Source organism: Oryzias latipes, chromosome 20 (genome assembly GCF_053564925.1).
Source record: "Oryzias latipes strain Hd-rR chromosome 20, Olatipes_Hd-rR_3.1".
Classification (NCBI taxonomy): Eukaryota; Metazoa; Chordata; class Actinopteri; order Beloniformes; family Adrianichthyidae; genus Oryzias; species Oryzias latipes.
Window position 1 is genome coordinate 24,324,962 of NC_136256.1, and position 16,219 is coordinate 24,341,180.

General features: G+C 38.8%; 1 protein-coding gene across 7 annotated transcripts in view; it reads right to left on the reverse strand.

Moving 5' to 3' along the window:
- Positions 1–16,219, reverse strand: part of cacnb2a (calcium channel, voltage-dependent, beta 2a) — a 59,589-nt gene that overhangs the window by 31,559 nt on the left and 11,811 nt on the right. The window contains exon 1 of one of the 7 annotated variants that reach the window (XM_078938201.1): positions 11,953–12,349. The exons of the other annotated variants lie outside the window; for them this stretch is intronic. Coding sequence (XP_078794327.1) covers positions 11,953–11,988 — 36 coding nt within the window. The 5' untranslated portion in view covers positions 11,989–12,349. Of the gene's footprint in view, positions 1–11,952; positions 12,350–16,219 lie in introns of those variants that run through there. 7 annotated transcript variants of the gene reach the window in all.

Genomic DNA, 16,219 nt, shown 5'->3' on the forward strand with positions numbered 1-16,219 from the left:
CACACAGCCTTGGATCCAACTGATGGTTTGATGACAACAATTTGTCTGCATACACACATAAGACCTGCAAACATTGAATAATTACAAATGCAGCTATAAATAAATAATATGTAATCGACTAAAGAAAAAAATTATTTTAAGAAATGAAAAACTTTTATGCTCTCGCGGGCCACATAAAATGACATGGCGGGCCACATTTGGCCCGCGGACCTTGAGTCTGACACATGTGCTCTAGAGTATAAGTTGCAGCAGCCAAAAAAAAAGCAGAATAAAGAAGAAACAATCATCTATAAGTCACACTAAAGTAAAAGTTGCACTTTTTGAAAATAATTTTTTAACAAAATGCAGGAACAAGAACAAACATTTAATCTTGAAAGGAATTTCATGATGCCAGAATAGATCACAATAATAGACTGCACATCTGCATGGTTCGCTGCTGTAACACAATGATTCTTTTTTAGCTTCAGGAAAGATAGAAGGTATGTAGTAAATTCGTGGAACATATAGATAATTATCAAGATAACCATAGCATAAGGAACATGCAAACAATTCCTCCAAGCCCGGCGTAAGACTTCCTCTTCTTTGTTGCTGTCAGTAGCAAATACTTATACAAACACCTACAGCGCCCTCTAGCACTTGTTACTATCTATTAAAAACAAACAAAAAAATCCCATAGAAGTCACACCCTCGGCCAAACAAAGTAAAAAAACATTCATACCCCAAAAAGAACGGTAGTGTCTGAAGAGCAGTTGTAGTTCAGTAGACATTCACCTCACCGTTGGCATGGAGCAAGCCTGCCCCCCCTTTCCATCATCCATAACTGAGAGCTCTCTATTAACACGCTCTACTGCTGGCTTACAGCCCCTCACAACCCAACAATAACAAGCAATATTGGACCTGTTGAGCCGTACAGTTTTGAGTCAGATGCCAGTTTAGATGAGGAAGACGAAGACGTACACAAATCTGATCGTCTTTAAGTGGATGTGTCAGCATGGAGCGGAGCAGGGAGCTTGTGTCCCGCTGACTGTAGCGTCTACATCACAGCTATAGGCTTTTTCAGAGATACTCTAGGTGCGCCACAAGCCCACTTAGAGTATCTTCTACGCTACAAGTAAACTCTTTTTCAAAAGGCCTTTTTTGTCTGGGCCTGATTCACAAATTTGAATAAAAAAAATACCCAGAAATGCAAGTTAATCTTATTTAAAACAAAATATGTCCTCCATCATCAAGAACATTAAAAACAGAACAAATTATAGTTTATAGAGTGGGTCTTAAAAGTTAGAACTCTGATGTTTTTACTCAATTTGTAAGATCATACCTGCTCTAAACTTTATTTGACATTGTGTTAAAATCTAGATTATTTTTTTTTCAATATATATTTTCTCAATACTAGAAAAATGTTGCCTGCATAACCCATCCTAAATCTGAGATTATGCTGTGTTTGATCAGGGTTAACCCAATTCCTTGGATTATCATCCGGGCCGTTTGCACGTGCCTTTCTGCAGAATAGCTGTTTTCATTTCACCATGAAAATGGATTTGTGATGTAAATGTGTAGAGTGTAACTCTATTTGAAAAGGATGTCAAAACTGCTGCTGAATGACGTTGTGATTATGATGTTCACAATCAAGGGTACAGAGCAAAGACGCTGGCATCCGGAAACACACAGAATCGAACAAAAAGAACACTTTTAAAATCCTACAAATAAGGTGGGTTCTGGTGGAAAACCTGGGTTCCAATCAACAGCTGATGAATGCAACACTCACTGTTTGGGATTTGTGTGGAGCAAATTTCAAATAAAAATTCTATCCATATGAAAAATAGTAAATAATAAAATAATAATAAAAATAATAATAAAAATACAAAACAAAAACCTTAGATGTTTCTTTATATACACCTGAAACATTTTTTTTGTGAGTAAAACCTTTTTTCTTCAAGAATATGTGCAAAAAAAGACGCCATCATTTTACAGCCGTGGAAATGTTTTTAAAAAAGTTTATCCACTTTGGGTTTAATTTTAATCTGCACAATAAAATGTGCACACACACACACACTAACACAAAACGTACTGTAAGTGAACTACTGCAAATGGCACAGAGTGTGAAAAATAAAAAAAACTGTCAAGTGAGCTTTGACAGATCAATTTCCCTCGGTTCTGGATGAGCAGCAAAATGATGACGACGATGATGATGATGATACCCTGCTCTCCCTTTGGCTTATCAATAAGTGTCGGTGCACATAGTGATATCAGCAGCTCTTCACTCTGACAAGCACACAGAGGCCGCCATGGAAAGCTAGGAGAACCAGCTAGCAGTAATTAGACCACAAACAGAAATCAATGAAACATCCCACAGACACAATGCAGACAGTGGTTTCCCAGATTTACAAAGCTCCCACTTCTCTTTATTTATAAATATATATAAAAACACAGAAAGCATCACGCATTGAGGTGTATCTGTACTTTGAACTGATAGAGATTTTCCATCCAGACAACTAGTCTGTGTCATTTCTCTGCTTTGAAGGCTCACTCAGAAGAAAATGGTGATTTTGAACCTGTCCTCCTGCCATTTTTGTGATGAATTCTGAGTATTTCTTTATTCAAATCCTTGTGAATCAGGAGCAGACATTTGAGAAAGACTATTCGTGACCCAGAAAATACACTGGGTAGGGCCATAAGCTCCCTGCTCCAAGCTGTCAGCAACGTTAAGGGGAAGGGGGGTCGGTCCAACCTGCATCACAGAGCCAATTTCTGCCGCTCTGCAGAAATTTTGTTCTAGAAAATGACACAATCATGATCAAAACACCACTGAGAATGCTTTTAAAATAGATCAAATGATGATTAAAGCAGGATTTTAGTGAACATTGCAGAAGTAGAAGCCATTGTCAGAACCATTGTCTAGAAGCATCTGGCTGCTCCACTGTTAATTCAAGAGTGTAGTTAGAGTCTCACGACAGCAAGGACTCCGCTATGGACATCAAGTGCCCGAAAACACTTCCCCACACTGCTAAGCACAAAAACAAGTGACAGAGCAACCAGAATTATCAGAAGATCTACATAATATTAAAGTGGCACCAAAACACAAAACAGCAAAACAATCCTACAGTGTTTTATCTTCTCTCCAAACAGTTACCATCATATTCCAGTAACAGTATGTACATTAAACTCAAATGGACCACTAATGTGCTGAAGTTCATTACAATTAGATCACTAAAGAAAAATCAAAAGGGCTCCCCAAAAGGACTGGGCCCTGCCAAGAATGCCATTACACAAATTAAACTCTGCAAAGCCCTTAAGTGGAGCTAGATAAACCCTGACCATAAAAGGGCGTCATGAAACCCATTGCAGTTTTCTAATCCTGCTTTTATTTAGCAGCAAAGTGCTTTGAAGTAATGTTTTGGCATAAAACAAAACACGATTTCAGTTATGCTTTCTTAACATTTCAACATGACTTAAAATTGACCTGCTGACTTGCCCCGCACTCCATTACATCTTTCTACTCATTCATCAATCTTGAATCTTTTCAAAGTAGTTATATATTTTTGAGAAAAAGATTTTAGCTGCTGGTTTAGCGAAAAACAATGTAAAGAGGTAGTGTCTGTCCAATAAAATTAAAACTATCACATGATTTGATACGTATTACCATACATGGTCCACAAATCGATACGTAAAGGATTTAACTAACTTTATGCTTAGTCTTACTTTTTTAAAAAGTACAACCCCACTTTGAATTTAGGCTACTTTTATGCTACATAAAAAGAAACTTTTGTTGATAAAAAGTATATATATTTTTCCTAAATATATGAGCGACCCCGTCGCAATTTCTGGCAGACACTCGGCAGTGTTTTACAGGTTCTCCCCTAGGGCGGTTCAGTTAATTAACTCACCTGCTCAGCGTCCTATTTAAGTCCAGGTGTGCAGTTGTTCATTCTCTTTCTTACCTTCAGCGCTACATTAATCGCCCCTCCCTCCTCCCAGGCTTCCACCTGTGGGCTCCGTTAAGGGGGATTTTGTTACCCAAAAGTTTTATGGAAAATTATCTCATGGAATTGAACGGAGCCTTATGCCAAAACGAAAAGATGTCAATGCCAACTTAAAGAATGTGAATATTAAGTCATATGTGGAAATAAATATTTCTTACTGCAAGAGTTGTCTGACAGAAACAACAGTTAACTTTTGAAAAAGGGTCATAAACATTATTTTTAGAAATACACACTGTGCAAGTTGGTGGTGTGTCTTTGTCCTCTTTCTACTGCTGTTAACCTGAAGATGTACTTCAAACATTGTGCAACCATAAGCAAAACTTACAGAACATTTTACCAAAGTTTTAGTCAGGATTTGAAATCTGTGCATCCACTTGTTGTTTACACAAAGGCCCGTGATTTGGAGTCATTTCAGTATTGGAGTAACAACTTTGTAGTGAAAAACGGGTTACCATAACACAACAAGAAGAAAAACTGACAAAATTAGCAAGAAACCAGGTTATTTCACGACTGATTTAGTACCTTTTTACCAACATAATCTTATCATTTCTGTGGTTTTCAACCGATTTTGCTGTTACACTCAGCGCTCGGGCAAATTTGATACTTTCTCAATCCTTTACATCCCAAACCAATAGAAATTATCTTCATGTTTTGTCTTCTTTTCCATTTAGATACATTTATATTTTTTGCTGCCTGTCCAAATGCTCTTCCTGCTAGACATCAATACATTGTAAGCAACATACTTTGGAAAAGTTATATTCTATTTATAATTAAAAACATAAGAAATGCATTGAGTTTCATTACAGGAAAAGCAGTTTTCTTGTAAGCTGTATGCCTCCTACAAGATCAAAAGACACAGAATTTGCTCCTGAAAGTATAAATAGATTTTGCTGGCATGATGGATTGCATTGATCATGAAACAAAGGATCCATGAGTTGAGGAATCTATGCCAAGGCTGATGTGACTGATTTTCATCTGATAAAAGCCCCAGGGCTGGCAGCCTGCATCAGACTGAGGTTACCTAGCTACAGCTGCCAACGTGCCAGCCCCATTGGGCCATGGGACATTCTCTAATTACGGATGATGAGACGAGTGGAAGCAGGAAAAAAGCAAAAGAAAACACTGGGGAAAAGGAATCAACTCTGCAAAATGAAAGGCAACACTGCAAATCTGTTCATTTTTTTCCATTTGTAATACCTAGATATCTGGAATGCCAAATCATCTTTATATCTTTGGGTAATCATTTACCTTTAATGTTAGAAAAAGTACTCCATCAGGTGATCATTATGTTATAAAAATGATGACGTTTAAGTTTAAAAAGAGTTGTTTTAAATCAAGAGAGCTGATGGAAACACAGAAAGGTGACCAGCTTACCCTTCCTAGGATGCGTTTAGTCCGAGGAGATAAGGGGAGCCAGTCAAGCATGTCGAAGGGAAGGAAGATCATGAGTTCAGAGTCTCTGGACAACTTAAAGGGAGCAAACTCTTGATGACGGCTGACATGTACAACACCATGCAATGTGTGGTGACTGCGGTGCAGCGCCTGGTGGTGACTGAGTCCCTTCACGCTCATTGAACAAATCAACACATCGGTGCTTCCACATGCAGTTATAGGAAAAACATGACCAACGCAGTCACACTAAGGTCACAAATGCACAACAGAGATGGTGTTACAAATTGTTAGAATCTGTTCACGTGGACAAACAATTTCCGTAAGGTCTGGGGTCTACCATATTTCACACTGAGAGCCTTTTAGTTCAGTTTCTTACGGACTAAAACCCGACGAAAGCCACCAAGTTCTCATTACGCTATTTAATAATAATAATAATAATGGATTAGATTTATCTGCGCTTTTCCAGACGCTCAAAGCGCTTACATTGTGTCCATTATTCATTCACTCCTCATTCATACTTGGTGATGGTAAGCTATGGTTGTAGCCACAGCTGCCCTGGGGCAGACTGACAGAGGCGTGGCTGCCAGTTTGCGCCTACGGCACCCCTGACCATCACCGGGATCATTCATACACATTCACACACCAGTGGAGCCGCACTGGAGGCAAGGAGGGTAAAGTGTCTTGCCCAAAGACACAACGACAGCTGGCTGGGGGGAGCGGGGATCGAACCGCTGACCCTTCGAACATTGGACAACCCGCTCAACCGCCTGAGCCACTGCCGCCCGTTAAATTGAGAAAAAAAACAAAAACAACAGCACATTTTTGTGGTCAGTATCCTTTCCTTTTTAAAATAAAGCTTTAAAATGTTTACAATAATTGATATTAAACAGTGACATGTTTTTCCACATACAAAAATTTTAACTTATTTTGCTTTTGACAGCAGCACATACAAGTTCCTTTCAAAATAAAATATATATTGTGTCAAAAAATAGCTTCCTGGTGTAGAAAGTGGAACACGACGTCTACTATCATTATGACTTAGATGCATCGCCATCCTTTTGCTCCTTATACCTAAGAAAATAAAGTTAGTTTAGAATAACTTCTTTATCTTTATATGTTCTTGTCATTTTTAGCCAAACCTGTGTTGTTCTCAAAAACATGGTTTCTGCAAAATGGTAGTACTTCATCAGAATTTGCCTCCGAGTTGTAGACGTGACCGTTTGTGCGGAGCAACATCACCCCACTTACCATCACCCATAACTGAGAGCTCTCTGTTTACACTCTGCAATCCTACTGCCCCTCCCACACCTAACCTAACATTACTGGTGCAACAAAAATTGAAGGTAATTTTCGTTTTACGTAAGTACTACAATCCTTGTCTTTGCATTTTTTCATCTGCTCCTGATTCACAACTGTTTGAATACAAAAAACTCAGAAATGCAATTTTGAGCTTTTTTTATGTATGTCCTCCATCATCGGAAAAAAGCCACTGAACATGTTGAAAACACCAAAAAACACAATTTTCATTTGAGTGGGTCTTTAAGAACTTTGACTCTCAACAGCATTTAGACCTTGTTGTGCAGCAGAAGATTTACTTTAAGCTTATTCTGATCAGTAGATTCAGCCTTTTACTATCATTTTGTTAAGTTACATGACAAAATCTAAAAGTAAATCGCAAAACCTAATTAACTAAAACAAATCAATCAAAACTACAAATGTTTGCATTGTGTATGCATTTTCTTCAAAATCAAAGAAATTATGGCATAAAAGGGACAAACGTGGCTCCAGAGACTCAGGTTGGGTTGCAGAATCTGGGTTTAGGTGTGATGCTCGTCTTCAATTAATTTAAATTTCAGCTGAAGTGTTCAGAGATTAGACAAACACTTAACATTTGGCTAATTTTGCTTTCCATGAAAAATGGATGTCATAATATTTGAATCACAAATGTCAGAAATGAAGACTTCTGTTTGCTGAAAACGCTCACGCTCCGGTCTTCCCTCACTCGTGAACAAGACCCCAAGATATTTAAACTCCTCCACCTGGGGCAGGGAGAGTCGACCCACAAAGAAATGGCAAACTACCTTTCTCCGGTCGAGGACCATTGCCTCTCCTGACATCAAATTCAAACAGATGCTCAACCACATGTGTGCATGTGATGTATGGGAAAGTAACATCTCTTTAATATGTGTTTTTATCAGATCAGTGAGAGTGAAATGCTCTTGCAGTCCAGAGGATACGATCCACAATGCCCTGCAGCCTCATCCTGAGAGGTGACTGCACAGTGCCCACTTGATCCCTTGACTCCCTTTTAGTGATTGCTTTTTCTTTGTAAGGAGATTTAAATCTGCTTCAAATCTTTCAACCTGTTCATGTCTGGAAATACAAGACATGACTGACATAAAATGTGGATGCAAACAGGGAAACAATATTATTCGGAGAGTCAAAGACATGCACAGGATTTCTAAAAAGCTGCTTTTTACAAAAAAATTTGTTAAGTAACAAAATATAAAAAAATAATGTTTTTTGTGTTTTCAGATCTGTAACAGATTTTTAAGCATTTCTTATTAACAACACCATTAAATATTCCTACTTTCATACCACAATTAGAAATAATTTAAGTGATATGCAGGCTGCTTTATTTTGAAAAGGAAATGTGCTTCATTTTAAATTATATATGTACTAAACCTAAGCATTTCATCGTGTTTTTTTTTTTATTTCAGTAGAATCCTGCATTTAAGTTCAACAACTAAATAGCTTAAAATTGAAAGGATATGCCATCTATATGTGAATAGTATATATGATTTGACAGTGTTATATTTTTGCAGTCTCGTATTGTTAAAAAAACATTTTCGAATAAATTCAGATTATTAAAGTTGAGAAATCTTTATAAGCGGCTATAAAAATTAACAAGCAAACAAAAATGATTAAAAATACGTATGTGAAGTTATAGCAAAGCAGTTTTATGGATAGTATTATTGTACAAAAGACTCAGATGATTAGGTTCAAAATGACTTATTTCTTTTACTAAATCTAAACTGCAACATAATTTTACAGAGAATTTAATTGTAAGAAAACGCTCTGTTACTGAACCATAGCAAGTTATTTGCATATGGAGAAGTGAAAGAGGACTCTGCAGATTGCCTTTCACTAACAAAAAAGACCTGTTAGTCAGTTTATAGAACAAAAGGAAGATCAAGCGCTTCGATAATCCACCATGAAAAAACTAAGCCCTGCTCACCAGGATGCTAAATGCAAACCTACAGACTCCACAACAGTTTGCAAAAGTCCTGTTGACTCCAAAAAAACAATAAAACAACAAACTTTCACAACAAAGATTTCACGTTATTAGCATTGCAAGTAGAACAAATAAAACGACAAATACAAAGACTGCGTAATTCGCAACCTTTACCTTTGGCTTCTTAGGCATGCTCGTTTCCCCGCAATGCCCTGGCCACCTGTGTCATCTGTCCACACTACGCCGACCGTAATAAATTATGTAAATCCTCAGTTTTTCTTTTTTTTTAGAGCACCATGACCCAGGGATAAAAGCAGCTAACGGCTGGCATTAAAAAAAAAAGAAAGCGCTGGCCTGTCTGTCTCAGTCAAGAGGGATAAATGCTCTCTCGGTTGCACGCAGCTCTAAATCCAGAGGTGGTGAGATGTGGTCATCCTCAAGCGCTCCTTCAGCAGCCTCATGAGCAACGAGGCCGGCTGAGGAGCCTCACTGAGGCAGATGGGGCTCTGATATGGGCCGAGGTTGACACGCACACACACACAAGCAAACAGACACACACACCCAAGTGTTTAAGCTCTGTGGTGTCATGGTTCGCCCTGGAGTGTTTTTCTTTAGCTGGCTGGGCATTAAGCTTTAATTTGATAGTGTGACATCTGTCGCACGGACCAATCAACCCTCTGCAGCTAAACCTGAGAGGCACACGCTCTTGACGTGCACAGGCATACCTTACCCCGCCCGCTCTGAAACCACTCTGATGTCTTTGGTGGGATGCTGAGGGTGCAGAGGCAGCGATGACCGCCGTTGTAAACATGTGACCTCCTGCAGCTGTGCGTTGGTTGCCAGACAGACAGGCAGTAACAGCACCATCTGGAGTTCTAATCCATGTGGCACGACCCACCGCTGTGATTATGGATGCGGGCCTCAAAGTCATTAAGCTTATTGGATAGAAAAATGGACACAGGCTCAGCTGCATCTGCATCAAACAAGTTTCTCCAAAAAAAAAATAATAATAATAATACGACAGCAGCATCACAACAGCTTCAGTTTCACCAAGCAGGCAGTAAATGCAAACATTATCTAGTCATTACCATTAAAAAAGACACATTAAGAATGTAAATATTACACATTTCCTTTCGTGACCCTACTAGTGGTCACTTTTTGTGATAAGAGGAACTAGGGTGGGTGGAAGTTAACAGTCAAACATGGCAAAACTTGCAGTCAGAAAAAGGTTTTGAGGTTTAAGTTGGTTCACATGATGAAAATCAGCCCTTCTGTAGTTTTCAGTTAGAACCACTTTGTGTCCTGCTGGACCATTAAAAGCTCAATGATTCTGCTATCGGAGGAAGCTTTGATCCCTGATCATCCAAAAAACTAATAAAAGAAATAAATATTTCTGACTTGGTGTGCAACAGGATTTAGAACTGATCTGAAACTTCAGCGAATGCAGGGACTTGAATCAACAGACTAACAAATTTAGATTTGAAGGTAATAGTTGTGTTTTTTGTACTTTGGGTTCTACAGGTACTTCCAGTTGAGTGGACGGTGGCATGACTGTTGCCGCTACTCACCGGTAACTTTCTCTCAATCTGTACCATGTCCTTGGGTGTTCTGAAAGGCGCTTTTAAATAAAATGTATTATTATTATTTTGTACTTTTGGATTGTATTTTCTGCATCGGTTTTCTTTTCTGTTTTCTGTTGGAGAGGGGGGTTTTCTCTCTCTTTTCTTCTGCCATCCCGATTTGTGGTTTATTGATCAAAGAACCTGATTGAACAAGGATCTCCAAGAAAACATTTAAAGTCCCTCTCTGATCCTCTTCTGATCCATTTTCAAAGTGTTCCCAGTCTTAACTATGATTATGATGTTTTAAGCCAAAATAAAAAAATATAAAAAAACATCTGTGTGTTTTTCTAGAATATAGTTTCTACAGAGTTGATTAGAAATTCACCTCCGAGTTGTGGGCGGGATCATTGCCACAGAGCAACCCCGCCCCTCCTTTCCGCTGCCTATAACTGAGAGCTTTCTGTTTACAGGTACAGCCCCTCACACTCCCAACCTAGTATTAGGCAAGCTATATTGGAGCTATCCAGCCATGCAGTTTTGAGCCAGATGGCAGCTCAGATGAGGAAAACAAAATCTATTTGTCTTTTTTAGGCCTAATTTTCTTTATGTACTCTTTGTCCTCCATTATCTCAAAAATCCTCCAAGAACATGTTCAAAAGAACAGCTTTAGTCGGACTGTGTCTTTTGTCTTCTGTTGGAAGAGGCTCAGTATTTGCTGGGAGCAACAGAGCTGACATTTCCTCTATTTAGGCTTTGGTCTTTCTAAAATAATTGTTAATTTTAAGTAAATAGTTGCTCTATTTCTGTACAAAAAATCCCAATTTTTTTTCCTTCCTGGGTTCTTTGTGAGAGTTTGAGTCGTTAGGACATTCAATTTGTCAACTTTTTTTTTTTCTTTTTGTTATATGTCTTGTTAGAATGTTTTAGACTGGGGTGTTACACCCGTCAATTAAAAAAAAAAAAAAAAAACAGGAAGTATGCCTGTCCAGAATCAGTCTGGTCAGGGTGAGGACACAGAAAGGAGTTGCAGAAAAGATGCCGGACATATGCGCCATATGAGAGGATAAAAATGGAGCAGTGTTTCCCTCAGGAGGATAAGCAAATTTATCTATTTATGCACATCTGCATGCATACGCAACAAAACCTGCAAACATGAAATGTAGAAGTTAAATCATATTTAGTGCATTTGTGGAGGTGAATCTAGAATGTAGCTGTAACTACATTTGTACTTGTACCGCAAAGCTTACGTTCATTGCAAGCCAACAGACAAGTGTTTTTTTTTGTAGTACCTTATATTTCCATCCCATACTCATGATCCTGTGCCCCACCCCCTACCTCCAAGTAGCTGATTTTATCCCTGTAAAGCCAGTCTCACTATAATCTCCCCTGATCTGTGGCAGTAGCAAATAATCAGATATCAGATACACAAAACCGGAGACACGGTACGGACAGAAAACACAAGCTTACCTGCTGCTATTCTTTTTTCTTACTCTACAGGTGAGCATTTTCTAAGAGGCTCAGCTTGAAAACACTTTAATCTGTAAAGATTTATCGACATTTGCTTGTAGCACATCCGGGATGGCTTAATGATAACCAGATTTTATAAAGTGGTCATGTAGTAGCTTGTAGTTATATAATCCCTAAGCTTTCCTTTGAAGAGCCAGTGGGGGACAGAAGCATAAAAAGGAATAAATCAATGATTCAGTAATCTCAATCTCAATCTTGTCACTCTGCTTTCAGATTTTAAAGTATAAATTTAAAAGAACAAGCACTCCTCACTTACCCATGAGACATTTTTGTTTTTATTATGCTTGCTCATGGCAACAAGAGCAGGCCAAAAACAGGGTCAGAGGAGCCCCCCTCCTCAGCAGATTTTAGCGCCACAACCTGTTGCGTGGCGCAGTGGGAACGGGATCAGGGGTGACGGGCAGGGGCCCGTGGAGCTCAGCCATAAGTCCTCGTCCGTCCTGCAGACCCACGAGCCCAGAGCCCCCTCTCCGACCGGACCCGGCATCAGTGAGGAGCAATCACATCCAGAAGAAGACGGGTGAAAAAGTTTGAAGGCTTTCTCCAGGGCATCCAGCGCAGAATTCAAAACAATTATCCAGAACTCTCGCTTTTCTTCCAGCTGTCAGGACACAGCTGACCTGATGGACTGATTATGTATTCAAGCTTAGTATGAATATGAAGCATTGGTGCAGGTTTAACTCCGCCCTGCACAGCCAGAGCCTGCACCCAATCGTGGCGCATATCTGAGGCCAGCTCCCAAGGCTAAGGTTATGGAAGTATTATGACTGATTCTTAAAGGAGAGCAGATAGACAACAAGAAGCAGCATAACCCTGTTAGTTGTTTTCAGCACTAATTTTCCTTTTATAACTTTTTCTTTTCACTTTCCGACCCTTTTCTTTGTCTTCCCTTTCCCTCCCTGTGTTTCGTCTCTGAAGTGCACCATCTCGCTTGGGTAGTATCTGTTGTCATGACACCTCTTTGCTTGGAGACAAATACCATGACAAACAAAGCAAAAAGGCTCAGCAGCACAGACCTTGATCTCTTGCCAGTCAGGGCTTCCAATGTTTTTCTGCCAAAGAAATTAAATTGCTTTAATCTAACAACAATTTAAACCATAATCACTCAAAAAAAAAACTCCTTCCCACCAGATTTCATCAGCCTAACTCCATGGTTTTCTTCCAAAAAAAGCTCCTGGGTTGGCAGTTTATGGTGATCCATCTGCATTTCTTATTAATCCCCAGATAAACTTTGACTTAGGCTTATGCTCTTTGGTCAAATTTGAGCTGGACTGTGAATTCTAACTGGCAAAGATGTTTGTCCTTTTTCTGCAACATTTATAATCAATATCAACCCCACTAACTTAAAAAAAGTGATCTGCCGTCATACATAATGCAACACATTATAAAAACAGACAAAAGAACAGAAAAAGATTAAATATTTGCTTAGGAAAGTAGAGGAGGAAGCAAATGCTCCTTTTGTTTTGTTTAACAGTTTTCCTTTTATTCTGAAAGTTTACGACAAATGAAAAATGATTACAACTGCTGTTTTTAACAAAAAAAAAAAGAAATATAAAAGGTTTTTAAACACACCAACACATTTTGAAAGCCTCTATAGGGTTGATTTTTGTCTCATTTACTAGATTTAACCAATAGCCAAAAGGGGGCCTCAAGCCTGGTTCCCCTGTGCTGGCCCCCAACCCCGGATGAAATGCAAGGTTGTCTAAGAAGTAAAAAAATCTCTACCAAACCACCTGTGCGAATTTGTGAAGGCTGATTCGCTGTTGTGACCCCTGTAGGAATATTTAGCTATGTTCTATTCTGAAAAATGCCTTTTTACACAATTGTGTATTTCATACAAAGTAAAGCCCATTCTTACCAGTTATAGCTGCTCTAAGAGCTTGTTACTTTAGATAAATAACTTGGTAGTAGGGAAAATTGTAGGGCTGTTGAATATTAAAATAATTATCTTTAAAACAAAATAAAAAAAACACTTTCAAAGCTTACTTTGAAAGCTGTCTAAGATAGCTAAGAAGCTCTGTTTTCAAGTATTTTATTTAGGGCAGAAATTCTCCTCGGGTGCACTTGGCTGTCGGTATTTTTGTGTGGCTAATTGGCTTCAAAGAACATCTGCTTCTGTTCTGGAATTATTTTGAGTTTTGCTCTGTTTGGCTTTTCTTTTTGTGCACACTTGTACATTTTTTATGATCAAAATAATATCAGCTGTGCTAGTTTTCAGCTGACTTCTTAAAATCATTACATTAAATTAAATCAACTAATGGCTGGGATACAAGATGAAAATGTGTGAAAAATGTGTTTTATAAAACTAATAATCACCGATGCTCAACAAACAGCCCAGGATGAAAAATTACATTTCTCCCCAAGTGCATATTTTCTAGTATAATGTGACAATTACAAATAGAAATTCCTAATAAGCTGTGCCAAGAATGGTTCCAAAATTGATGACAGTACTTTGCCTCCAAGCAGCTGGTTTTCACAGAGACAGAGAAAAAGATCCCAATGTGGTTGAATTAGCCAGAGGAAGCACATCACCGCACGTGCATCTTCTGAACCAGATTACAAGTCTGACAAATACTGACAGCTAAAATGCTGCTGCACTTTTTCATTGACAAAGAGCAGATGTGTAGGACTGCAATAAATAGTGCAGATGTGGTCAACACTAAGGATCAATCAGGTTCACATTTGTTATCACACTACATTGTTAGAGCTGCATTGTTGTTCCATTGTTAAAATCAATCATTTTTATCATTTTAAATAGTATTATTACAGTTTTTTAATGTAAGCATTCAAAGCAAAAGAGGAGAACTGATGTTTTGTTTGGTTTTCTCTGTGCCCATTTTCCTGTTTCACACTCCTACTGTTAATTACATGAGGTAATACTAATTGCACAGTAATTTTAAGCTTTGTAATTGCCATTAGTCAAAGTTCAAGCTTATTTGCAGGTTAAACTGCAGCTGTGCAGTTAATGCTAACATACTAGCATGATGCTAGCTTTATTTCCATGGAGTTGTAACAGTCTGACCCATGCTCTTTGTACAATAAAATGTTGCATATACACTCACCAGCCACTTTATAAAGTAGACCTCGCTAGTATTGGGTTAAACCCCCTTTTCACCTTAGAACTGCCTTAATCGTTAGTGGCATAGATTCATCAAAGGACATTCCTCAGAGAGTTCTGTCCATCTTGACATGACAGCATCATGCAATTGCTACAGATTTGTCAGGGCACATCCATATTGCCAATCTCCTGTTCCACCACATCCCAAAGGTTCCTTGTTGGGTTGAGATTTAGTGAATGTGGGGGCCATTTGAGTCCAGTGAACTCATCGTCATGTTCAAGAAACCAGTCTGAGATTACTGGAGCTCTATGACATGATGGCTTATCTTACAGGACGTAGACATCAGAAGATGGGTGCACTGTGGTCATAAAAGGATGGACATGGTCAGCAAGTTCCATTCTCCAGTTTTTGGTGAGCCTGTGTGAGTTGTAGCCTCAGACAGTTTCCCGTTGTTAGCTGACATGAGTGAAACCCGGTGTGGTCTTCTGCTGCTGTAGCCCATCTGTCTCAAGGTTGGACGTGGGGTGCGTTCAGAGATGCTCTTCTGCAGACCTCGGTTGAAGCAGTTGTTCTTTGAGTTCCTGTTGCCTTTCCGCCCACAGAACTGCTCACTGGATCCTTTCTCTTTTTTGGACCATTCTCTGTAAACCCTAGAGATAGTTGTTGGTAAAAAATCCCAGAAGATCAGCAGTATCTGAAATATTCAGGCCTGCCTGTCTGTCACCAACCACCATGTCACATTCAAAGTAACTTAAATCCCCTTTCTTCCTCATTCTGATGCTCGGTTTGAACTGCAGAACATCGTCTTGACCATATTTTCAAGCCTAAATGCATTGAGCTGCTGCCATGTAATTGGCTGATCAGTTGGATAGGTGTGTCTAATAACGTGACCAGTGTGCATATCAGGGAATAAGCACATTGTTGTGTTCATAGAAATGGAGATGACCTATTAGAGATGCCCTTAACACAAATAGAACTTCATTCAATGTACAGTGATCTGGATTGTTGGAAATAGTTAATATTAGGGTCATTTTTTGTCATTGCTTCATGTGTTATCATATTGGTTGCAGCCATTTCATTGAATTCAGTGATGGTTAATCCCCAGAAATAAAATTAAAGTAAAAATATGAAATTAAATGGGATTTTGAGTCATTCAAGACCTTAAAAACGTACTAATGTTAGTACAATGTGCATTATTATTCCTTTACTCTTGAAAATGAATGCTTCAAAACATTTTGCACCTTGCATTGAAAAGAGCGCGAAGACACTGACATCAGTGTTTCCATACCAGAGTAGAGGGTTCCTCTACGTAGACCTCTGCGGGTATGTCACACTTTCCAGTCCCACAACGGTTATGCAAAAGCAGTAATAACCAAAATCCAAGAAATTCCTGAAGGGCTCTGTAACCAGTTTGCTTCTCAGTTTCTGGAAGTTCCTATATTGTCAGTAAAAGTGAAAGAATGC